At 39.7% G+C, this 25,480-nt stretch overlaps 3 protein-coding genes and 1 long non-coding RNA gene across 6 annotated transcripts in view; 1 reads left to right on the forward strand and 3 right to left on the reverse strand.

Moving 5' to 3' along the window:
• The window catches only part of LOC144282312 (uncharacterized), a 284,831-nt gene extending 284,293 nt beyond the window's left edge, over positions 1-538 (reverse strand). The window contains exon 1 of the mRNA XM_077845800.1: positions 263-538. The gene's annotated coding sequence lies outside the window, so the exon portion shown is untranslated. The remainder of the gene's footprint in view (positions 1-262) is intronic.
• A 138-nt stretch (positions 539-676) lies between these two features.
• NUDT4 (nudix hydrolase 4) lies at positions 677-17,629 on the forward strand. 3 transcript variants are annotated; one of them, XM_077845801.1, is made up of 5 exons: positions 677-1,168; positions 10,889-10,999; positions 12,261-12,305; positions 14,396-14,483; positions 14,743-17,629. In XM_077845801.1, exons 1-5 carry the CDS (start codon positions 1,070-1,072, stop codon positions 14,943-14,945), a joined length of 546 nt encoding a protein of 181 aa, XP_077701927.1. In that variant the 5' UTR covers positions 677-1,069; the 3' UTR covers positions 14,946-17,629. The 3 variants fall into 3 exon arrangements, with proteins under 3 accessions (XP_077701927.1, XP_077701929.1, XP_077701930.1); XM_077845803.1 differs by having other exon boundaries at positions 678-1,168; positions 14,399-14,483; XM_077845804.1 differs by lacking the exon at positions 677-1,168 and adding an exon at positions 1,428-1,556.
• Positions 4,012-16,385, reverse strand: LOC144282316 (uncharacterized). The gene is made up of 4 exons (XR_013350726.1): positions 16,080-16,385; positions 10,781-11,090; positions 6,917-7,049; positions 4,012-4,247 (listed from the first exon to the last, which is right to left on the reverse strand). It is a non-coding gene; the product is annotated as an uncharacterized LOC144282316 (long non-coding RNA).
• UBE2N (ubiquitin conjugating enzyme E2 N) overlaps positions 16,903-25,480 on the reverse strand; it is a 42,444-nt gene continuing 33,866 nt past the window's right edge. The window contains exon 4 of the mRNA XM_077845805.1: positions 16,903-24,881. Within this exon, the coding sequence (XP_077701931.1) occupies positions 24,841-24,881 (41 nt within the window). The 3' untranslated portion in view covers positions 16,903-24,840. The remainder of the gene's footprint in view (positions 24,882-25,480) is intronic.

The raw sequence follows: 25,480 nt of genomic DNA on the forward strand, positions 1-25,480 counted from the left end.
AATAGGATCCATGGCCAGTAGTAGTGAAGACATTGCGGAGGGTGGAACAAAGTGCAAGACGTTACTCACGGCTTCAAAGAAATATTTACGCTTGAACGGACTCACGAAAGAATACAAACGACTCCCTAACCAAAGATTTTTTTTTTAAGGGGAAAAAAAAAAAAAGGAAAAAGGAAATGTGCCTTCTCGCCTTCCTCTGGAAAACAAACGAAACGGCGAACGTCTTCCCTTCCCAGGCCTTCACCCTCTGGTGTCCCCGCACCTCACGGGCCAAGTCCGGGCGTCAGTCACGGCGGAGGCGGCCGGCGCTCCACGCCTCCGGGCATTGCCTGACCCGAGAGCAACTCCGGGAGGCTGTACGGCGTCAGACCGCCTCTCCGGGAGACGGTATTTCAGGTCTCCGCGGGGCAAGTAGCGGGGTTTACCGACAGGGAGGGGTCTCGGCCTCTCCTCACCCGCGGGCGTTGTGGGCCGCGCTGGGCGGCAGCCCCGGCCCTCTCGCTCTGAGGGACGCCCGCGGCCGCGCGGCCGAGGCCCCGCCCCCCGCCGCCCCTCCCCCGCCGCAACGGTCCCGGCGCGCAGGCGCGCAGGCGCGCGAGGGGCCGGGAGCGCGCGGGGGGGCGGGGCTGCGCGGGCCCCCTTAAATAGAGGGGCGGTGGGGGCGGCGCGAAGCCTCGGCGGCGCTGCTGTCGGGACGCCGCGAGTTCTCTCAACTGTCTCCTTGCGGCGCGAGCCTCGAGCCTCGCTCTTCCCTCCGGCGGCGGCGGTGCCGGCGGCAGCAGCGGCAGCAGGAGGGAGCGGAGGCGAGCGGGCGGCGGGCTCCATGGAGAGCGGCGGACGCCCGGGCAGAGGCGGCGCTTCCTCCCCGGCACCCGGGCTGCAGTGACCGGCGCTTGCGCCCTGCCCCGCGTCGAGGCGGCCGCCGGCTCCGGGACCGACCGGCCTCGCTGCCACTCGCCTCCCGACGCCCCTGTGCCCCGACTCGCCCGCGCCCCAACTCCCCGGCGGGGTGGCGGCGGCCGGGCCCCCGCGGCGGCGGCAGCAGGAGCAGGAGCAGGAGCCCGCCTCTATGATGAAGTTCAAGCCCAACCAGACGCGGACCTATGACCGCGAGGGCTTCAAGAAGCGGGCGGCGTGCCTGTGCTTCCGGAGCGAGCAGGAGGACGAGGTGAGGGCCGCCAGCGCGCTCCGGGCCCTCCGCGGCGGGGTGCGGGGCCGGGGGCGCGGGGCCGGGGGCGCGGGGCCGGGCCGGGCCGGGCCAGGGGTCCTCGCCCCTCCCCACTCGCGCGACCCTGCCTAAGGCTCCGGGGACGGGAGGGATGAGCAACCCCCCCCCCTCTCTTCCTCCCTCCCTCCCTCCCTCCCTCTCCCGCCCTCCTTCCTTCCTTCCTTCCTTTCTCTGGGTTGATAGAGGAGACAAAGGGGCTGGCCCAGCCCAGGGTTCTGCTGGGCCGTCTTGAGGACCCGAGGCCGAGGCGCCTCCTGGCCCGCGGGAAGGTCCCGGGCCGTGTAGGTCGCTTCTGGCGGGAGTCACCATCTTAACACTTGAATTGAAGGTAAAGCCAGATAAACCCCGAGTGCTAACAGAGGCGGCAGAAATGGCGAGTGTTGCAGCCCAAGCTCTTCTGCCTCTGTTACATTTTCCTTCCACGTTACGGCAGTTTGCGGTTTCGGAATAAATCTAGGGACGTTTGTGGAATAACAGCCAAACAGACCCCGTGCTTTAAAATAAAACCCCATTCGGTCTGATTTTTTTTTTTTTTTTTTTTTTAGATCCCACTTTTTAGTGGATCCTTTAACTCTAACTCGCAAGCTCTTGGGATGATCATACTTGTTTTTTTTTTTTTTTTTTTAAGGCCTCCTCTTTTAAAAGTTTTCTGACCGCAGAAAGATGGCTAGTGAAAAATGGGGAATAACGCCAGAGGGAGAAAGATGGACTAGAGGTGGTCAAAGTTGCCATTTTCAGACCGTCATCTCTAGCTCTCAGCATATTTGTCAAGGCTTCTTTATTTTGCTGTGTTTGGCTTGACATCTGGAGAGGAGCAGCCTTTCTTGTTCTAAGAGTAAGCAGTCAAGTCACTCTTTAATGTACCCTCCTGCATTGAGTTGATAGGCCCTTGAGGTTTTCCTGGAGAGCAGTTTTTCCTCATTTCAGTCACATTTATTTAAGAAATGGTTCACTGTTTTAAATTCGCTTTAGGCAATAATAGTTGATTGGTAGCCATGAAAATCTTTTATAAGAGCATTGCCACTCCTAAAATGATTAGACAGGGGAAAAATTAACAGCCTTTCTGCTTCCATAACCAATTGTGTCCAATAAAATACCAGGCTAAACCTGGAGACGGGAATTTAATGGCTTCCTTATTGCTAATCCATGTAGTTAGGATGCATATGACATAGTGTACACTCAGCGTAGTTATTATAAGAAAAATCAAAGTGCTTCAAAACGGTGCTCTTCAAACTCTTGTTTTGCCTTTATTTTTTTGAAAGGAACCAAGCCTTTTAGTGCTCAGCTAGGAGCCTTTAAGTGTTAAGACTAAATTCTTGAGTTTTCAGAAGAAAGTGGCCTAGAGGTGCCTGGGTGGTTCAGCGGTTGAGCGCCAGCCTTTGGCTCAGGGCTTGATCCTGGAGTCCCACATAAGGGCTCCCTGTGGGAGCCTGCTTCTGTGTCTCATGAATAAATAAAATCTTTTAAAAAAAAAAAAGAAGAAGAAGAAAAAGAAATAGGTCTATGTTTGTGACCTGGACTCACTTAGGAAAGCTTGAAAGTAGAAGGTGAAAGGGTTTTTTTTTGTTTGTTTGTTTTTTGTTTTTTTTTTCTTTTTAGCATTTACAGAGTAACAGTCAATAAGCATTAAGTATTTTCTATTAAAAAAAGATTCTAGAAAATCATTGAGAGAAGTCCATGTTAGGAAAAAACAAACTTTGGATATAAAAGAATATAACCCAAAGTGATGAAGATAGGTCAGGGATCTTGTCTGGTTTCGTCACTATTGTGTAATCATCACTTTCTTAGTTGAGCCCTTACATACAATGTGTGGGGCCTGCCTGAAGACCTCTAAGTTTGTTACATTTAATCCTTTTAGGGCTGGTTTATAGGTGAAGAGACAGTTGCAAATACTTTGCCCAAATAACGGAATTAGGAAGTGGTAGAGTCAGAATTCAGGATCCAGTCCCTTCTGATGCTGGGCTTTTGGCACGGGGCTCCTTAGCAGTTGGGTGCATGCTGTTTGCTGAATGAGAGATTTTCTGAGGCTGAGCTTGGAAGCCTTTCTGGAAGTGATGACTTTGAAGTCTTGCCATAACCTGAACTTGGAATTCAGGCTTTGTAGAAAAAGGAAAAAAAAAAAAAAAATAGTTCCCAGGGGAAAATATAGGAAATGGGAGGAAATTGAATGATCTGTATTGTGTTGAATGGTAAAGCCTGGAGAGTGCTTCAGAAATCATCTTAGTAGGTCAGTGCATTATTTTTGTGCTTGGAAATTGTTCCTATTGTAATAAATGCTATATTCCTAGCCTCCAGTCGAATCAAAAGACTACTGCCACTTAGATAAAATGAAGTAAGGAGCAAGCTCTGGAGTGTTGGAGAAATCTGTTATGTAAAACTTGGTAAATCTGGTACAGTGCAGATTGAGAAACCAAATCAGAATATGCTCTAAGGGAAGGCTCTAGAATTCTTTTTTTTTTTTTTTTTTTTTTTTTTTTTAGGCTCTAGAATTCTAAGTAAAAGCACAGCCAACTGTAATGTGTGGTTTATCTTAGGATATGTGTTTCTGTAGTTGTGTATATTTGGGGCTCTTTGTATTATATGATAGTTACTAAATGAACCCTATTAGCTTTCCTGGACATTTTGCTGTTTTGCTATGAATTTGTTCCCACTCTGTTGAAGTTACACTGGTAGCCTTCTAAGGATAGGATACAAAACACCCTGAATACACCTCTTTAGCTAATAGGTGACAATTTTTCCCCCTCCTGGATTAACAACACTTAGGTCCTGGTTGGAAGGTTTAAATGTATGCTTTATTTTAGGATGTAGTGTTTACAGAATGTAAATTGAAATAAAATAGTAATTGCTGCTGGGCCACAAAAAGTTACGCAGTGCTCCAATATGGTTCTCCTTGTACTGAAGAAATTCTCAGTAGCCCATAGTTGAGAACAGATTTTTTTAGTCAAGAAGGTTGTTCTAACAGCAGTCTATATTCTTTTGGGGATGGTTTTTTTAATATTTGCCCCCTTTTTTTTGGTCCCTGTGAGGTAAATAATAAGCATTAGCATTTGTACAGGAAGAAATTAGGCAGCAGAAGTAACTTGTCCCAAGGTCACAAAAGCTGGCAGATAATTTTGAGCCTAGGTCCTTTATTTCTAAATCTCCTCTTCATTTGATCCTCTCTCCAGCTAGTTATTTCTGTAGGGAACGACTACCCTTAGTTCTGGCAGTTGGGCTTCCATACAAGCCCACAAATAAGCATCCCATAGAGTAGAGAAGATATTGTGTTTGTACAGTGAAAGAGGACAGTACATTCACAAAAGGTATCCCCCCAAAAAAATAGATTCTGTTGAACATATTTGCATATATGATAGTTTGAACAGTTGCAGAGATGGAAAGTACGAAACATACTCTCTAGCAGGAGGATAGACAAATGACTGCTATAAAGGGAAATAAAGTGAGGGGAATGTACCATCACATGCTCCAGGATTAAGATCCACTGAGCTGGATTTCAGTCAGAGAGGAAGGACCAAGCATCAGAGAGCAAGTGTTGGGGCTATAGGTTAGTTGAGCTGCAACTTAGGATAGCATAGGACAGATAATGGTTGAAAAGAGCTCCTTGAATGTGAGATTGAGGAGTTGCTAGGCAAGAAAGGAACACTTAGTTATGAACAAGGAACATTTACATTTTAAATGTATTCAAGCTTGAGGATGATCTGGCAGCAAAATAGGATAGAGTGCTAAAAAGAGAAATAGAAATGACTTGATTCTGGGTGGAATCTAGTTGTGAGTGAGGAACACTAACAAAACAGTCTTAAAGACTGCCCACTACTCTTCCATTTGGACTTAACTGCACTGATTAACTTTTCAACTCCCTAAGCCAGGGGCTGCATTCTATACAGTCTAACTGCCAAATGTGTATTAACTAAATGTCTGAATTCTACAAAGTCATGCACTAAAATTAAGCCTTGGTAGGGAAAGCAGAACTCCAAAACCAGAGCCCTAATAAAAGCAATCTTAGTAATAAACAGTAGTACAGGTAAATCTCTACTAATGTTTGTACACTTGGGATCAATAGGCAGACTGCTTATTACTTCTGTAGAAGTCCTTTTAGATTTAAGTCCTTGAAGATACTTGCTTCAAATGGAGACCACTTTTTAAAAAATTAAATAACTATCCAAAGGCAGCCTTTTCTTTCTTTTTTTAAGATTTTATCTATTCATGAGAGAGGCAGAGACTTAGAGGAAGAAGCAGGACCCCGGGTTATGGCCTAAGCCAAAGGCAGATGCTCAACCACTGAGCCACCCAGGCACCCCAGCCTTATCCAAACATAAGGAAATGTCATCTATGCCTGCAGCTCTCCCAAACCTAAAGGGCTTTATGGCCACTCAACCAGCCACTTCCTTCAAGGGAAGACCCTTTTATATAATTTGTATGTTTCGGGCTTTCGGTATATATCACTAAGGCTTTTTGTAACGTGTAAAAGAAAGCTTACCCATCACTTCAAAACATTGACATGCTAGGAGAAAATGCCATTATCAGCCCAACTTAGCATTCATCAGTCTACCAATCCCATACGGATGGTTCCTGACTTTGGTGGTTCAACTTATGGTTTTTCAACTTTATGATGGTAGAAAAGTGATAAGCATTCAGTAGAACGAGTACCAAGAATTTTGAATTTTGACCTTTTTCTGAGCTAGCAAATCTAATTTGGGTTAAGCACATTTTTCCAAAATGAGCTGTTATTTCTGATCCTCCTATATAGCACTGTGGCTCTAGTCCAAAAAGTAGTACTAATTTGCTTAATAAGAGCAGTAGGTAGCTGGCTAATGGATACAATAATCATTGTTGTAACTTAAGGTCTTTTATTAAAATGTGTGCATTCTGGGTATTCCTAATATGCTGCTTGCTGGCCTAATTTTGGCTAAATGCCTATAATATAATTAACTGTGGTAGAGGTAGTTTTAACCATTCATTAATCCTGGTTCATAATAACGAAGAAAGAACAAAAACTCCAATACAGCTTCTAAATAGCTATAATTCACAAAATAAAACTTCATTCTTTGACTTAGGGATCACTTGGGGGATTCTCTGGATAGCAGTACACACCCCCTCCCCCAAAAGAATTAGTCAGTTGTAATGACCAGTTGTTCCCAGAAGCAGGCTGTGACCAAGAGCAGTTATAAGGGTAAAAGCTGAAACACAAAGGATATTTGGGAGCTACTTGGTATATAGTGCTAAGAATTTCAAGTAACTGCATTATATAGACCTTGAACTGCATTTTTTAGTTTATAAGCTCTTACCCCCCAGTGAGGAGGACTTAACAGGTGATACAGGATATAGAATCTACACTGTAGATTACTCCAATTCATAGACAAACCTTTGCCCCGTAAGACTCAGGGCTGGTTCCAAATAGACCATTATTACTATACTGTTGTTAAAGTGAGAAGTACTTACATTCCAAATGCTTAAAACATTGTTTAAGAAAAAGAAGTGTGAGAAATGGCTTAACAATGATAGGAGAATGGTGGTGTATTCTGATTAATTGTTCAATACATGGAAGGAGAGGTTGATGGTACAGTAGCAGGAATGCTTATATGAAGGTGGGCAGGTTGAATCAAGGAAATGTCTTCACTTTTCACTAGCAGTAATGGCTTTGAGGTTGAGTTTGTTTCAAGTCTAATTCTGCAGCCTGGTGTGTTGGCTCACCTCCTTTTTAAAAATCTTTCCTTTGGTCTCAGCTCTGGCTTATCTAGAAGGTTGGATGTCTGCTTTCATCTCTGTCACTTTGTCAGTAATGTGGCAGACTGTCATCTTGTTGGATAGACAAAATGTAATATACCTAGAAAGGTAGTTGAGAAGAATTTAAAACCTATGAACAGCCAGGTATGGATTTGTCAGCTATTGGTGTATCTTAACTGAATGAGATTTTATAACCTTTCTTTCTTACTTCAGTAATAATGTTTTTAGAGCATTAGTAAGCATGCTAAAGCTATATTACAGATCTAGTAGATTGGGGATGTTGTACAAATGTTAGATGGCTTTTTCTTTTTTTAGGATACTGAATAATAATTTGTGGTTCTATATAGGTTTAGATTCTCGTAGTATGTAGGAGGGATTTTAATCTTCTTTGTCTCTACTTAATGCTATTCGGATTCACTTTTTATACCCTCGTAGGTAATCACCACCACCACTTTCCCCCTACATAACCCAACAAACATACAAATGTGGCCTTGACCCCATTTGAACTCCAGATGAAGTACTCTATGAGTAGGCAAATACATGGAAAACACTGTTTTCAAATTAGTTTCATCACCGAATTAATTTCATCAAATTTCTTAAGCTAGTAGTGTAGATGCTGATCATTTCTATACCAGAGGTATTAATTACTCCTTTGTTAAATTTATTAGATTTTGGAAAGATACATTTGAAGTTAATGGTTTTATCAATTAAATTTAATCATTTTGGAATGTCAAGGGACTCTTGTAATGATAAGTTCTGAGATTCTGCTAAATCATTTGTCCAAAACTATACAGATTGTTTTCATACTTTTCTAAGAAGTAATTTATGAAGGGAAATGTTGAAGCATACAGGGATTCCATGTCACTGACTTCTGGAAGACAAGTTTAGTCATATGTGAATGATGTCCTGTAGATGGCAGATTAAAGACTTGGTTTTAATTGGAAGCATAAGTGTTAGTTCAGAAAAGCAGACAGACTCTACTAATGGGTTTTCAACATTATTAACCTTATGTGATTTATCTCTTCAAGATTATCTTGAGACAAATGGGAATTATCATTGACCTAGATACATGACACTGAGTTTCATTTTTTTCAGGACTCAATCATTATGAATATCAATGGCTTTGAAACTCCCTGTTTACTAAATAAGGATGGACTTGTCCAGTAGTTAGGCCCTGCAGTGTCCTGTCCCATTGTGAAAGTAATCAAGGAAGTTGCTTAGGAGCATAGAATTGGGTAGTAAGAATTTCATCCAGGCAGTAAAAAGTAGATTATCTGTAACCGGCATGTAGTGACCAGGAAAAGAGACCTCTATCTCTGGAGTCAGAAAGGGTAGTTATGATTTACTTTTCCCTTAATGTTAGACATATGCTTTTATACAGTAAGCATTTTTGTTTTAACTTAAAAACTTAATTTGCTGGTCTCAATATAACTCAAAGCCTTGGAATACCAGAGATCCTCTGTAAGCTTCCTTTTTTAATAAAATAAAAAATGAAATCTGATTGCAGTTTCACTTTGTTTAAAGAATTTGAACTTTGAAGACTCTTACAGGCCCTTTCTGGATTTTTAAATTTTTTTCCAGTGTTTTATAGTACTCTCATCTGTATTTAATTTGATAGTAGTTTTTAATGACCCACCTTTAATTAATCTTTGCAAGTCTTTTTGATAATTCCTTTCTGCCTTCATTTCATCATTAACTCTCAATAATTATAAAACAAATACAAGTGGCAAAATTGGCAAAGGCCTAATTCTTGGTAAGCTGATTCAACTCGACTAGTGAGAAAGCAGAAGAGCCAGTAATAGCTAACAAGTGAGTGACGAGGCCAGGATTTAAGGTATTTAATTCTCATTAACCCTAAACAGCCCTACGGGGATGGGTGCTTGCTTTTACAGAGGATGACACTAGTGCACTGAAAGGTAGCCGAGCAGCCCTCGTTGTGTGCACCAGGAATGAAAGACACCTTGGTTGTCATCTGTACAGTTGCAAGACATCTTCAAGTTCAAGCCAGTGTTTTCTAATTCTTGCTATATTTGTTTATTCTCTTTAGTTTCTAATGTTGATATGTAAGCTCTGTTTGCTAATATTTAAGAAAGCTTAAATTTAAGGCTTACATTTCATTTCACCAAAATTGGTATATTTGGACTGGTGGTACCCTCAGTGTCAGCCATTAGTATTTCAGCTTAGATTTTATCAGCTGTTAATTTACAGTGCTTCCTCTGGATTTGCGGGGTTCTGCCAGTTTTTCATTCGAAAGAATGAAGCCAGTAGAAGCAACAGAGTCCCATCTGGATCAAGAATTAGAGAAATAGTGCACAGACCCCTTGAGCGTTGATTGGTCGCCGCTCTGCGATGGTGTGTCCATAGGCCAAAATTTACTGCTTTGTTTTCAAATTGAGAGGATACCTGCCTGAATAGGTGTTCCCTTATCTTCCAGCTCAGTATCTTAGAGGTTTGGGGGAAAGGTGGCAGTTGCTGAACTATTTAACGTCAGTCTGGAACTTTCTAGTTGGGGAAGGTGGAGTTCCTGGCAGCCTCACACTGGCCTCCTCAGTGGGAGGCGAATCCTGTGCTGGCTGTGAACTCTCAATGCCAGCAGTTGCTCTAGTAGTAGGAAGGGAGCTGGGCAGATAGAACTACTGGCATGCATGTCAAAAAACCAGTACACACATCAGGGATTAAACTTTGCTCTGGGCTGATTGATTTATCTGGTGAAAATGTTTTACATTCGTGAAGGCAGTATACTAAGGTAATTTTGTAAATACTTCTGTTCGAGTTGGTTAAGACACCTGTTACTTCACAAACATCATTTGGTTATTTATCATAGCCTTTGTTGTTGCTTTAACTTGGGTGAATTTTAACCTAAGCTAGCCCACAAATTTTCATTTACTAAGATGAATATATAATTCTTATTTCAATTACTGTTAAAATAGTGAAACCTCTAGGGTACTCTGATAATGTAGTTCTTTTAAAAAGTGTTTGCACAGTTCACAGTTAATGCTACTCTTGATTGAGGTGTGTAGCCTTTTTCTGTAAAGGGTTAGATAATATTTTAGGCTTTGTGGGCCATGCTATCTCTGTCACAGATAGCCATCTCGGCTGCTTGCAGCATGAAAGCAGCCATAGGCAACACGTAAAAAATGAATGAGTGCAGCTGGATTCTCATAAAATTTTATTTATGAACACTGGAATTTGAATTTCATATAATTAAAAATATAAAAACCATTTTTAGCTCACAGACTGTACAAAAAGAAGCAGCACACTGTAGCTTGCCAACCATCTAGATCACATTATAGCTGCCTGTTATCAAAATTAGTGACTTTTGCTTGTTTATAGAAGTTTGGAATATGAAGGGTACCTTCTTCCATCTAATCATAAGGGTAAAAATAATAGGAACTTTATACTGAGTACTGGCTTTACATGAATTTCCCTATTCCTTTCTCAGTCTTGGTTATCTTTTAAGTATTCGTACATTTTATAGGTGAAGGAACAGGGTGACGTGCCTGGGGTCACATATCCTTAAATTTGGGAGAATAATGAGATTCTGTAACTCAAGAAACGGATATTACAACCACAAACCTAAGTGCATACAGCTCTGAGTGCATAAACCAAGACTAGGCTTCTATCTCTTGTTAGTCTCCAAGAATTGGAGAGCTTCACTAACTGGATCTGGTAGTTTCAGTGACTTCATTAGGTTCAGAAGACATAGTAACATCAGCATGTGATTGTTGAATTCTGAATTCCAAAATACGGTGTGTACAAAAGCTGTCAGCTGCTTTTCTCTGATAGAATGCACACCTCTCCTAATTGTAATGACACTGAAAGGCAGGTTACCTGGAAGGGCTTCCCAGCCCATGAGTGAGAGCCTGCAGGTGGTGTTGGTGTTTCTGGCTGTGGGTCTCCTTGGGCTTCAGGAGTGTACAGGTGTGCTCCTTCCTGCAGGTGCTGCTGGTGAGCAGCAGCCGGTACCCAGACCAATGGATTGTCCCTGGAGGAGGAATGGAGCCAGAGGAGGAGCCCGGAGGCGCTGCCGTGAGGGAGGTTTATGAAGAGGTGAGATGACCAGTAGTAGCTTGTTTGCTCTCCTTTCACACACACGGTTCTTTGAGGATTTACAGTATTCTGTGTGGCACTGCTACATGCACTGAGAGGCGGCAAAGCAAGTCACATGAGTGCTCTTTTTTGATTGTCTGGTAACAGCATTTTTAAGCAGGCAAGTACAACTAGCATTTTGCTAACCGGGTATTTTTTCTACCTGGTAAGTTAGAGCTAAAACCAATTCTGGGATGTCCCCCAGAATTGTATAACATGCAGTTTTATTTTTTTATTTATTTATTTTTTTTAACATGCAGTTTTATAACAGACAATAACCCAATCAGTGATCAATATATTAGTATGGTGGCCTTGTCTCAGAGCAAGGTTAATAATACACTGGAATGTGCTGTCACAATGCACAGAGACGTTAATCGTGCGCTAGAATTCTTGTTCAAATGAATAAGCAAATTGCTTTTATTTTACTCATTTTGTCTTAAACTTTAGTAAAACGAGATACACATAAGCACAAAAGCATACTACATAGCCTGGTTGTCTTATAACAGTTGATGATAGATACAATTTGGCTTTTACTCCAGGCAAAAGACGCACAGGTTAAGTGCTGTAAAAGTTACTGAGCAAGTTAGATGGGAAGCAAATGCTAATGCACTCATTGGGTCTTGCTTGTTGTATAGTTAGAAAGGTTTCATAAAGATGGGTCTTGAAGAATGAGTAGCTTCCTGAGGAAGGAACACGTCCTAGATAGAGGAGGTAGCGGATACCATGTGTTAGTTGTGGTGTGAATTTGAATGGGCACACTAAAGCTCCCGTCAGTCAGTGACAGTACTGGGTAAACGTAATGAGGATTCTGCGGTCGAAGGATAACATAAAGAATTGCACCTCCTAAGCCATGTGAGAAAGGAAAGCAGGAAGACAGTCCTTTAAGAAGGGGATTTATCAGTTCATATAGAAAGTCTGTTTTCATTCATGAAGTTTGTCTCGAATCAGTAGAAAGTCTAATTTTTGGTCAGTCCCTGTCATTTCTTATAAAATAAATGACAATCTGATCAGTCAGAACTTGAACATGGAATAAATTAAGGCATGTTTTATAGCAAACCCCACAGGTCGTGGATCTTGGTATAGCCAAAAAAACTTCACAGAAGCAGGCTTGGTATGGGAGGACCTAGTGTACTTAGATCCAAGAGTTGAAAGACCCAGAAAATGACTCACCTAAATTTTCTTATGAAAGGTAACAATTTTACATTTTATCCTTTTTTAACAGGCTGGAGTCAAAGGAAAATTAGGCAGACTCCTGGGCATATTTGAGGTGAGTAACAAAAGTAATCCTGTCAGGTAATAGAATTAACCATTCTTTCCTAATCAGCCAGATACTCTGGCAACAACGTGAGCTAGACGTTTCTCTTAAGTGTCAGTAAACAAGTACGTTATAGGGAGGAGGAAAGTGAAAGTTACTTTCCTGTGCATCAGTTTTATACAGCATTATTACAGTAGTAATTACTTTCATATGACAGAACAGTGGAGCTGATACAGGAAGACCTATCTCTTGGTTCACTGTATACTGTTTAAGCATAGACTTTTTAGAAGGTACAGTGTCCTCAGTATCCCCTCTAAGGGCTTAGGTCTCTTGTGGATACTGCCTGGAAATGGACTCACTGCCTTTAGCACATAACATTAGGTGATAAATAATGACTTTATTCTTACAGGACTATATGAATGTTAAAAAAAACTCAGAATGAAGAATAGATGCTATAAAAGCATAGAATTCTCTTGTACAATCTGTTATACTAAAGGCAGAATGGAATTTGTGGAGAGGGAATCTGGAATTGGCAGGTAGTCTATGGAAGGTAAGGGATCATGAGATACAGGCTGTTTCTTCATCCAGGAGTCAGACATAGATACATGGTATACCATGTATACCATGTCACACATTGTGTACCAAGTCACACATTATGACTTTTTCCCACCCCCCTCCTTCAGGATATTACTTAAGGGTTAGTTTAGTCCTTCTGATAGAACCATAAAATTTTACTTTTAAGGCTTTTTACACAGGGGCGCCTAGGGGGCCTGGTCAGTTAAGTAGCTGACTCTTGAATTTGGCTCAGGTCATGACCTCAGGGTCATCAGGTGCTCAGCTCAGAAGTCTGCTTGGGATTTTTCTCCCTCTGCCCATACTTGCTCTCTCTTTCAATAAATAAATAAACGAACAAATTTTTTAGAAAAAGCTTTTTATGGAATTCAGAAATTTATTATGCAACACTTGGTAAAATTGATGACTCCTAGAATACAGTTAAGTATTAACAGTAAAGTTCTTAAGTTAATATTCAAACTTTCCCAGAATTCAGCACTTGCTTTACCCTGTTGAATAGCACCATCTCCTGGTTAAGCTGAATAATATATTGAGAGTTTTTTGTAATGCAGAGTGGCTGTGGTACAAATAGCACACTGTCAATAAGCTGGCAAGATTTTTGAAGAAAACTTCTCACATTATAAGTAAAGTTTATATAATACAAGGTAATAGTATTGCCTTACAAATGCTATTTAAATTTCATAGAATCTGAACAGAAAATAGTAATCAATGTTCCTTTCCCCTTGGAAAATATAAGGGAAAATTAGAATTATCCTGCCTGTTCACCTGGTGATTTCAGTCAGTTTGTGAACAAAGCAGTTTATAGTAGTTTTAAGAACATAAATTCTTAAAAATAAGGAACAGTAATGTTTTATGTGAGAGATGCCTCTCGTTTTTTTGTTGTTCCCGTTCCTTACCAAAGACTTAATGCGCTATTTGAATTGAGTGTATTACTCAAGTTGTTTGTGGTGGAAAAACTCTGGCAACTATCAGGCCGCCTGCTGGCTCAGTCATTAGAGCTTGCAGCTCTTGGGGTTGCATTGGGTGTACTTTAAATAAATATATATATATTTTTTTAATCAGGCAATTATCTGAAGTCCTAGACTATAGTAAACAAGGCTAACTTTAATTGAATGAAAGGTGAGCCCCTTTGTCTTAAAACCAACTTGTGTTTAATTCTGAATCTAGAAAAAAATAAGGTGGCAGTTTTAATATGGTTAAAAATTGAGTCTGAATATTCCAGAAATAGGCTAACCCATTCTCAACCTTGGCTGTGCATAGTTCACCTGGATGCTTTTAAACTATCAATACGTATTTAATGTCTCTTAAACACATGCATTGAAATCAAAGTGTAAAAATTTACTATGGAGAGTTAATTGCAGCATTTTAAATGTCTTGCATTACATAAACTCCCCTCTATGCTGGGTTATACAGTTGGATTATACTTGCCTGTGTGCCACTCAGTACTATGACACAACTGAATCTCTCCCCTTAAAAATGTATAATGGCTAGCTCCTGGAAATTAAAATGCTTTTATTTTTATATTCAAGCAGAACCAAGACCGAAAGCATAGAACATATGTTTATGTTCTTACTGTCACTGAAATATTAGAAGATTGGGAAGATTCTGTTAATATAGGTAAGTTCCCTTTCCTTTTGCCATCTGGATTCTCTTAAGTACTACATACTTGTATACGATTTTCATCTCAAATTACTTTTGGCTACCTTTTTTAAGAGGATCAGTATGTATGTCCACATTTGAATTATCTTAAAACTCTTCCCCCACTCCAAAAAAACCAAAGTTATCTGTGGGGGGAGAGGGTGAAGGGCATTGTTAAAGTATATGGCCTACTTTTTAAAATTGACTTTATAGTGACCAATGTCCTACTACTTTCTAGGAAGGAAGAGAGAGTGGTTCAAAGTAGAAGATGCCATCAAAGTTCTCCAGTGTCATAAGCCTGTACATGCAGAGTATCTGGAAAAACTAAAGCTGGGTTGTTCTCCAACCAATGGAAATTCCACAGTCCCTTCCCTTCCAGATAACAACACCTTGTTTGTAACTGCTGCACAGACCTCTGGGTTACCATCCAGTATAAGATAGAGAGAGCTGGGAGGACTCCCATGTGCAGTCTATGGGGAGAAGTCTATTTTCCTTGGCAAACATCTGAATGACGCTTGCAAACTGTCTGAATTTGCCATGCAGGATTTTCAAACAATTTTGCATGTTTTTCAGATGTTTTCAAATCTCTTTAAAAAAAGTGTAAAATATTTTAATAAGCCAAAGCCATGTGGAATTTTTTTAGATGCCTTAACTGTGCCCCCCAACCCAACCCACCCACCCCCCAGTTTACTTGTCATTTTTTTCACAGCATTTCATTCAGTTTTTTTGTCCATTTGACGTCAGTCTGTGGTTTTTGTCAGATCAGCTTCCTTGTTGGGCATATTTTCTCTAAATTATTTTCTCATCCCAACATTAACATAGTCAACAAATTCTTCTGTTGTGGAAATTTACAAAAATAATTCTTGATATTAAAGTCTATCCATCTGAAAAATTGTTCCATAGGATCACAGTTTTAATTCCTAAAGTCCAGATTTGGGCTGTTTCTGTATGGTCCAATAACTATTTTGACAAAGGACCTAATTTGCTATTTTCAGGAATTTGTCAACTCATTTGTCTAAATTTTCACAACTGATGTCATTAGCTACATGATAATGGCCAGTTACCCCCTATAACTCAGTAGTCCTTTCTTTAACACAAAGTTTACCCATATACAGTTGGTGATTTTTAGAGGTATTATAAGAAAAACGCATGTAGTAAATACATCATCACGAAAAACCATATTCATGGGATTTGAGTTACCATGCTAAGTCACCAATTCCCTTTGTCTGTAATCTCTTTACACAGAATACTTGAGAACCAGAATTCCCTTGAGGTAAATTTCTTTTCAAAATAGATTTCCAGTTTTTTAATTTACTGACCCCTCTTTAGTTAAACTGGTTACCAGTAGTAACCACAGGATTAGAGTTTAACTTCAAATGCCCATCGGTGTGACTGCATCACAGTTGAGTAAAATGACCTTTTTGCTGTTCACCTGTTACAGATTTAGATTATTAGGCCACCTTAGAATGTCTCCTCTTTTATAGGTTGCCAATAAGGACTGTTTACCCTATAACTAACTATTGGGGGACTGGAACATACCTGAACTAAGAATTATTTTGTCCTCTTTATACTCACTTAGAATCCAGAATCCCATGGACAAACACATAGGTACCTTGTCTAACACTCCTGTACTTCTCCAACCAGCTCTGAAATGAGACAGGAGGACAAAACCTTTGAGTAAGACATGGGGTGGGGGGCAAGTGAAAGATTCTGTATGTAGACGTGAGCCTTGTAAATATTGTTAACTGGTGAGTATGGAGTAGAAAGTATCGTTGTACATTTGCTCTACAATTGTTAACCTTTAAAAATGTAATTGCTGCTAAAAAGTAGAGTGCTGTTACACTTGAGGAAAATTGGTGCCACTGTTTTGAAAGATCTTGTGCCATAAATGCAGCTGAACTAAATATAAATTAGTTCACAAATTAATGCTGTCAGAGGAATAAGTAGAAAAACTTTTAACCAATGACATTTCATTCTAAATTATGTAGTATGATCATCCAGAATTTTTATATTTTTTTCTTTGTACAGAGGTTATGCATCCTGGGTGTTTTTTAAAAAGGAAACATTTATAAATCCACAGGTTGACACTTTCAATCAATCTTCAATGGACTAAGGTTTTTTTTTTCCTCAGTAATCTTTGAAGTTTCTTTGAATTATATACCTTAACACAGCAGAGAAACTGGATTTTGTATATAAAACTGTCCACCTGAAATGCTGTCACAAGTCTGGGGGAGGGGGGTATCTTGTACATGATATTCTTAGAGGTAATAATGCATGAACTTATTTTATAAACTCTTAGACTATGTATTTGACATGTAAAATATGTACAGTATTAATGTCAGCCATCTCTTAAAAGTGAGCCTATAAATATTGTTGTATAAATTTTTTTGGGGGGGGGTCAAAAACATTTGGACTAAGTAGTGCCACTTGGGTCAGGATTTTCTTCAGTGCCATTTAGCAGACCAACTGTCTTTAGTCTATGCAACTAGCAAAAATCTGTATGAAGCAAGAGTACAGTTGTCACACTTTGAATTTCACACGAGGGATTCTTCACTTTTTCTGGAACCCAGTCTAGCAAAATTAGAGGAAAGGCCATAAGGAGATTTCTGTTAAGGAGAAAAAGCCTTCATTTTCAGGCTCAACAGCTGAGTCTACTACAGATAACAAATAGTGTCTACTATCTCAACCCTCCAAAGTTTACAGAGTGTTGGGACTCATTTGTGCTTTCTGTGGGGTAGATGGATATAATTGGGCAGCTAAATTTCAGTCCCATGTGCCTCCTAAATAAAAGAAATAACTAGGTTATAAGTTGACTTGCAGACACAAAGTAGCAGACTATTCTGAATATTTGTTTTTGGGGAGTTTTGTGTGTGTGTGTGTGTGTGTGTGTGTGTGTGTTTTAATAAACAGGTGAAATTTCCCAACCAGGCACATGCCATTCAATTTTGTCAATCAGTTGTATAAAGCAGCAGAACTGAAAGGGGGGCAGGGGGAATGACTGTTGTATATTCTAAATGGCTTTGCATGGTCTCATTTGAGATAATTGGTGTAAGAATCTTGACTTTTTTTTATATTTGGAAACCAAATAAAAATGGAAATAAATTACCTTTTTTTTTAAAACATAACTGAACATTGTCCAAATGGAAAACTTGTCTGGCATTCCACAGTAAAAATTGTACTCTTCTCCCACAGATGGTCATATACATAATCTCATATTTATACACTTCCCACATACGATCCTTACGAGTAGAATTAACTGGGTTAAAAGAAACTGTCCACCAGTAAAGTGTTGCCTTTACTCTCCCAAATGGATATTTTCTTATCAGATATGAGTCACATGGGGTCCTAGGATTGTCTTGTTAGTTCAGCTCTTCAATGGGTTTTATTTTTAATAATTTTCAAGAGCTCTTCCAGACTTTATTCTGTAAGTACTTTGCTGTAACATGTTGCAGATAACTATATTCTACAGTCACTTTATTATAGCTGTTGGAAAGGCTAACTGGGTAGTTACCTTGCTGTCATGTAGTTGATTCTGTCTCACATGAAGTTTTCAACTAACACTTTAAATTCCTGCACAACAATCAACATCTATCTACTTTATGCCCCGCATTGTTGCTCAAAGCACAGAATAAGTTTCTGCTCTCAGGACAGGTGGCCCAGTCGGTTAAGTATCTGACTTAAGTTCAAATTATGATCTCAGGGTCCTGGGTTCAGGCTCCAAGCTCAGCAGGAAGTCAGCTTCTCCCTCTGTCCCCCCACCCCGCTTGTGTTTCAGGACGTGTGGTCTCAAAATCTCTAAGAATAGCTTATATAGTCTAGTGCAGTAGAGAGAAGTGACTTCTCTAGATGTTTATACATCATAACTCAAGGTGGTAGAACTTTTTTTTTAAGATTTTATTTATTCATGAGAGACACAGGCAGAGACACAGAGGGAGAAGCCGGCTCCATGCAGGGAATCCAACGTGGGACTCAATCCCTGGTCTCCAGGATCAAACCCTGGGCTGAGCGGCGCTAAACCGCTAAGCCACGGGGACTGCCCAGAACTTTTTCTTAACTTCCAGGCACCACCTTCAAAAGCAACATTTTAAAATAAAATGTGCCCCTCTCATCCCATTTAGCATATTATTTTACATTGAGCTGTAGAACAAACATCAGGTTGAAAAGTGATGTCTACTTCCCCCCTTATTTTTAATACCTTCCTGACTCATGTATTGGCTAAATCATAACATTAAGGTGAAAAGGCCCTTAAGGCCTCTCCTGGCACATTATAGCAAAGACTCAAATTTATTCAAAGGCTCAAGTTGTCTTTTTGCCAGAAGCCAGTCTTAAATTCCTCTAACTACTCTCTGGACGTTGATTTCTGGGTGATTAAATACCACTGCCAGTATGGTAAATCTTAACTTCTTCTCAATTTTTAATCAAATTCATTTCTTAAATGAAAAGAATACTTTGACCATTAGTGTGTTATCAAGAACCTTAAAAACATCCCTTTTGATCAAATTATTATGCTAGGAATCCAAATCCGCTCCAGGAATGTGGACAAAGATTTATGTGCCAAGATTAAGCAACTAAAGTGAGACATGGAAATACCATGCTCACACCTAAAGGTGTAATGGTCAACTAATAATCCACGTAAAGGAATATTAAGCAGACACAAAATTTGACATTCAGGTCAGGTAAGGATCTGTGCATATAAATCAGTATGCCTTTTGGAGAAGGGCTAAATACTATCTAGCAAAATCTTAAGTGCATGTGAACCTTTTACCCAAGAGTTCTACTTCTGGGAATCTAGTCAACAGAACAAGTTGCACAATCAAAATACGGTTAAAGATGTACATTGCAGACTTTGTAAAACTGGCATCAATTTAAATGTTGCAAGTGGAATTAAAATTACAATCAATAGATACTATATGGATACCAAAGAAATGTAATGCCACAAGTGTAAAACAACGCATTTTAAAAAACCACAACTATACAGCATTACCTGGTAAAGGTCACTTTTAAAAAAGGAACCTGTAGGATTTTTAAAAACTTGTATAATTAGGACACCTGGGTGGCTCAGCAGTTGAGCGTCTGCCTTCAGCTCAGGGCGTGATCCCGTTGTCCTGGGATCGAGTCCCACGTTGGGCTCCCTGCATGGAGCCTGCTTCTCCCTCTGCCTACCTCTCTGCCTCCCTCTCTGTGTGTCTCATGAATAAACAAAATCTTAAAAAAAAAAAACCCTGTAGAATATTAAAATTAGCATTCGAAGAAATTTTCAGTGTGGACACGTTCAATCTTGCATGGAAAAACTGGGCTTGATAAATGCTCGATCTGCATACTATCAATATGTACATATTAACAGGGAGAAAAGGAAACCTACATTACTTTTTAAGGGGGGGGGGGGCACAGTATTTGGTTCTAATACAAGAGCAGTGAATAATCACAGCCAAAGGGTTCAAGGGTAAAAACCTACAGTCCAAACCTTAACCCCCACCTGTCTTTGTACAGCTCACACACTTAGAACTTTATTTTCAGTGGTTGAACATATTTTGTGAAATGTGAAAATTCAAGTTTCAAAATAGCACAGCATGTCCCACCATTTAAAACTGTCTATGGATGTTTTCTCACCAACAGTGGCAGAGCTGAGTAACTTGGACAGACCCATGTACCAGAAAGCCCCAAATATTTAGTTTTAGAAGGGAGAAGGGAAAAAAATGACTTTGGCCTTATTCATTCCCTTGGTTACTCATAGTCCTAATGCATCCTGCCAAAACAAGGAAAACAGTACCAAGTTCAAATCTAGTGCAACCAACCTACCCTATCTAGACTGCTTCTGACAACTCTAGTCTATTCATGAATTTAAACCAGAATACTTTGTAAACTTGCTAGATAATAAAATTTAGTTGGGATTTACTAATCTAGATCATGGAACTTTCAAACAGGTCATTTGGTGGGTAAGAATGGATCAGAGCATGTAAAAAGGAAACCTGCTAGTTACCGTCTATAAATGAGATGAGGTTATCAATCTTTTCTTTAATTAGCACCACAAAATGTACTCCTAAATGACGAAAATTCATTTGTAGGGGCGCCTGGGTGCTCAATTGGTTAACCGTATGCCTTGGTCTCAGGTCATGATGGCAAGGGTCCTGGAATCTGGACCCACATCGCATTGGGCAACTTGATCAGCAGGGGGTCTGGTTCTCCCTCTTTGTCTGCTCCTACACCTGCTTATTCTCTTTCTCAGATAAATAAAAATCTTTAAAAAGAGCTTTCAATTGTTGCTCTGCTGCAAGACAATAAGCAAGGTCGAGATAGACAATTATTACTTTGCTTCTACAACCACATCAGAAACTGAAACATATCAAGTCAGTAGAGGGTTGCTTGGCTGTGTAGCAAGTTTACATTCACACCTGAAATGCCAAAACAGGCACAGATGAAATGAGACCTGCTGAAGGATGGCGAAGATGTAACTGGGGGGAGAGAGGACAGGAACGGAACTCTTCATGCGGAACTCTTCATGCGGAATGCTGCACTTAACAGCATTGTTGTTGCCCAACTCCTAGTTTTGTAGCCAATGGGAACTTCACCCAATTTGTAACAAAGCTGTAGCAAAGCTAACTCCTGGAACAATCCTCCCAATTTCCAACATCAATGAGAAATGGAAATTAACACAGGGGCATACAGTTAAGGAAACAAAGTATCACCAAGCTGGGTGGAAGATTACAGATTTTTATTCTTTGTATTTCTTTCAAGTTATTACATTCAACATGTTTTGCTTTTGTGATCATCAAATCATTTAAAAAATAAACCCCTGAAATAATTCCTTAAACTAAGCAGCATGCTAAACAGCTAAATGAAATGTTACCCCCAGCCCAAAAATACATTATTCCAATGAGATATTACACTTTTCTTAAATCTACTGATGAATTAGCTGCCCTATAATCATGGCAATTTTGTTTTTTTTTTGTTTTTTGTTTTGTTTTTTGGCCAGCTTTTCCAGATAAGGCTACTTTGTTAAAACCTTTGCTACAAACAACTAACAAAAACTGATATGGTGAAAATAGCCAAAAAAGATTCCTGAACCATCAAATAGAAAAATAAAGCCAATTTCTATCATTCTTACAACACCACTAGTTACATCTCACTAACACTGTGTTTATGGCGTCTTGCAGGATACTAGATTTCCTCCTTGAACGGTGCTAAACCATAGCACCTGTGGCTTGTTTACATACCGATTTGTATTTAAGCTCATTTTTAAATGCTTCTGAAATTTTGTATTAAAGTATATTCTTGGTCTAGAGCAGGGTTTAAGTTCTACACATTTCAGATCTAAGATCTTACTAGGCAGGACCAAGAGAAAATACTGTGGGAACAAATCAAAACAGTAGACTACAAAACAGAAAATCAAATGAACAACATAAAGCTCCTGTCAGTGCCTCAGGATTTCAGAAAAGCTAACGGGCTGAACACATTTTCAAGAAGCCACTTACACATTCAGATTCTTTTCCTCTCCCCCAGGGCTTTTTTGCACCTGCTGTTCCTCCGGCTTGGAGGTGTTCATCAGGCTTGAATCCAGAAAAGCAGCCATTCCCAAATACTTCCCTCCCTTCTCCAGGACAGAGCTGAAACTGCAGTTTGTCTGCGCCCCTCCCCCACTAGAAGGTCCGCAGGAAAGGCTAATCTCATTCACCTGGTCATCCCCAAGTGGTACAGTGTTGGGTACATAGAATACTTTCATTTGTCAAATTGTTTCCTTAAGCTTAGGGGTTATAAAATTAAAAGCTGATAAGGGAAGAGGGACTACATAAAGCAGCATGTGGACTGGAAGAGAACTCTAGCCACCTGGAGAGTCCCTGAACGAGGAGAGGGTGACAAGCTCTTATTTGGCCCCTGCGACCCAGCTCCTCCCAGAAGGTGCTATGCACTAAGGCTGGTCATGCCTGCAGTTGCCAGGTCTTCAGATGATTTAAGTTACCAGAATTCTGGAATTTTCTTCAAGTGAATCTCCTGGTTTTTAAAAATGTTGGCACTGAATTCAAAATGTTTTAACCAAACCACACTGTGTGGACCAAAGAAAATGGGCCCAAAAGCCAAAGGTCGCTGCCAGTTTTTGAAATCTACCCTGGACTCTCCCAGAGCCCCTTTACTCCTAAGCAAGTTCAGTCAAAAAAATGGCCCACCGGTAGAGAAAGTCTTATCAAAACAATGAGGGCTCTTAACAAACTTAGAAAGGAAAAACCAGGATGCCAAAAAATCAGGAATTCACGTATTTGAAACAAAAACAGTTATTCCATTTTAGTACTTCTAGAACTCAAATTCAGTAGACATCAGAGTCTTACTCTAGACATTTTTGTGGTACAGTGGATTTAAATCTGGAATTTTAGGACTTAGAATACTAAGTGATCATCACAGGTAGTGCCACCTGCACTGAATAAAGCTGATCTCTACTGAACTGCTTGAGCGTTCATTTGGGCCCCAGAGTGCAACTCAATTCCCTTGGTTACAAGACACCCTCTACAGCACAAGAATTGTTATAAATAACAACTGCTCTTAAGAGCTTTAAATTTACAACGTTAAGGTTATGAACAATTTTATTCTGAATTAAACTAACATTTGTTTCCAAGCAATGCATTTATTTGGAAGGATACCAGTTACCAGTCATCAAAAACTTTCATATGTTGAAAATGTAATTTAATAGATAATTCTTCATCTTACATAGGAGCACAATAAAATAATATACCACATTCTGAAGGAACTCCAGAAGTTATGAGAATCAAGAGTGGGGTAAATTCCGATGGGCTACAATATCCATTACCTTAAACTGCAAGAGACAAAAATTCCAACCCGCAGGTTAACACGTACATCCTTATGACTGGCTACACCGATGACTTACAATGACAAGGACCAGGAATTCGATATGGAGAAGGCAGGGAAAGAACAGTTTTTTGAGGGGAGCAACTCTCTCAATGCAGAAAAAATTACTATCAAACAATAGGAGCTCCCCTAGCAAATACTGAAGGATGAAAGTAAGAATCACTAACTGAGGATTTGATGCTCTCAGAGGAAGAAACCTTACAGATGACACTGACGTAAACTGGTTGCTTGAGATCTTGCCCCTCAGATCTATAAGGAATGCCTCAGCAAACCTCGAATGATTATCACATTGGTATTTCCTAAGAGCATGCACCAGTGGTTACACATGAAGTTTTCAGACAAGAACTAAGAAAAAGGTCATATCCCAAATGCCAGACACAAACAAATGTGGCACAACATGTAAGTCCTACACAAAGTCGGTCACAACTGCTGCTTTACTGTGACTCCCCTGTACAGTAAGTTTCAAAGATCATGGCAAGATACCAATGATCATCTAACTAATCAGACAACACAAACATATTTATTCAAAATTTTAGGAGGTAAAAAAAATAGCAGATACCGATGCTTTACGCATGCTCAGGGCCCACTTATAAATACTCCATTCAGTGATATCCTAACACAAGTTTGCATCAGTGGAAAAAAAACTGGCAAAATCCACCTCTTGCCATTCAACATGTCAGATGGTGAAGACCAAAACAGAATGTTCCATCAGTTTTAATTTTTAAATACGATTGTCACATTGGGAAAATGAAATAAACACAGTAAAATAAACTGTACAAAGGCAAAGTAGAATAACAAAAAATATTTTACTAAAACATAAGATTTACAGAAGTTTCCAGACAAGCCATACAAAATGGTCACAAGCTTTTTCTTGAAGGAAGGATTCTACACTTGACAGCAAAGTCACAATGTTATTAGTGAGGGCTGTGATGTTTGTTTAATGTTCCCATTTTGGTTCAAACAATCAAGCTTGTCCATCTACAGCGTCTAAATAAAGTTAGACTTGGCTAGAGAGCATATTCTAAAGAACTGGTTAGCTGCTTTTAACCGATGCAATTAGATCACCATAAAAAGGGGGAAAGGAGCCCATAGAATTAAAATAAAACTACCTCTCCCCCTCAAAAATAATAATAAAGAAAAACACCCACACCCCTGCAGCTAACCCTGACAACTACCTTCATTCACAGTGCTTTATACTTAAACCATGATGGGGGAAATGAATAAAAGCAGAAGAGGGGCCACTGCTTTTAAACGTTTCACAACAATCCAGATGGTACTTCTAGCCTCTGCTCATGCTTTACAACAGTGAATCAGGACAAGACATAGATTTGCTAATGTGCATTTAATCACCAAAGGACTGAAGATGTCTGGGCTTTTATTCTGTAATGTTTCTAAGACTGTGTCCATTAAATGCAAACAAAAAAGGAAGAAGTCTTGGCAGAACAGGAGAAGTGATGCACACTTGATGATCAGATCGGTTTTAAATATTATTCATGGCATATAGCCTAGTCCATGCTCTAGCTGTAGACAAAAACAAACGTGCAATTATTATTTCACTTAGTTCAATGTTACTTTCTAAACTCTATAAAAATAAAGCAGTATTATGTTAAATTCATGCCATTTTCTATCATCTGAATCAGACAAAAAGACTGTGTATATCTAATTACCAAAACACTACAATGTAATCCAGAAGTTCTACAAAATTCAGGATGAAAAGAGTTATCTTTTGCCTCCATTTCTAGATATGCTCTCCACTAATTTTGTTAAACTCTGTAACAGGAAGAAGCTTACTGATTTCAAATTCCCTAGCTATAAACTGACATAGTTTTATTAATCAGATGAATTACAAAAGCAGCTCAAAAGAGTTTAAAAGTTTTCCATTATCTTTATGTACTGCTAGATGAATGGTACACACTCAGTATTTGATAAACCAGGTATAGGTTACACAAGAGTTGAAGAGCTCCCAATTATAGGTTGCCTTTACATTTGGGGGGTCACAAAGGCCCTAAGATAGAGCTTAAATATCTGTTGTTAAGAGGTTCTACATACTAGAAGTGGATGACTTATCCCCCTTAATGTATTTTTTGTTTTTTGTTAAGACTCTAAAATAAGTTTTTAAA

The sequence above is a fragment of the Canis aureus genome, chromosome 13, assembly GCF_053574225.1.
Source record: "Canis aureus isolate CA01 chromosome 13, VMU_Caureus_v.1.0, whole genome shotgun sequence".
NCBI lineage: Eukaryota > Metazoa > Chordata > Mammalia > Carnivora > Canidae > Canis > Canis aureus.

What these genes read in the sequence shown, in the direction of transcription:
- NUDT4 (XM_077845801.1), top strand. Translation starts at nt 1,070, where the DNA reads ATGATGAAGTTCAAGCCCAACCAGACGCGGACCTATGACCGCGAGGGC. An exon ending in GACTCCTGGGCATATTTGAG is followed by an intron (nt 12,306 to 14,395) that starts GTGAGTAACAAA and finishes TTTATATTCAAG; the next exon opens with CAGAACCAAGACCGAAAGCA. An exon ending in GGAAGATTCTGTTAATATAG is followed by an intron (nt 14,484 to 14,742) that starts GTAAGTTCCCTT and finishes ACTACTTTCTAG; the next exon opens with GAAGGAAGAGAGAGTGGTTC.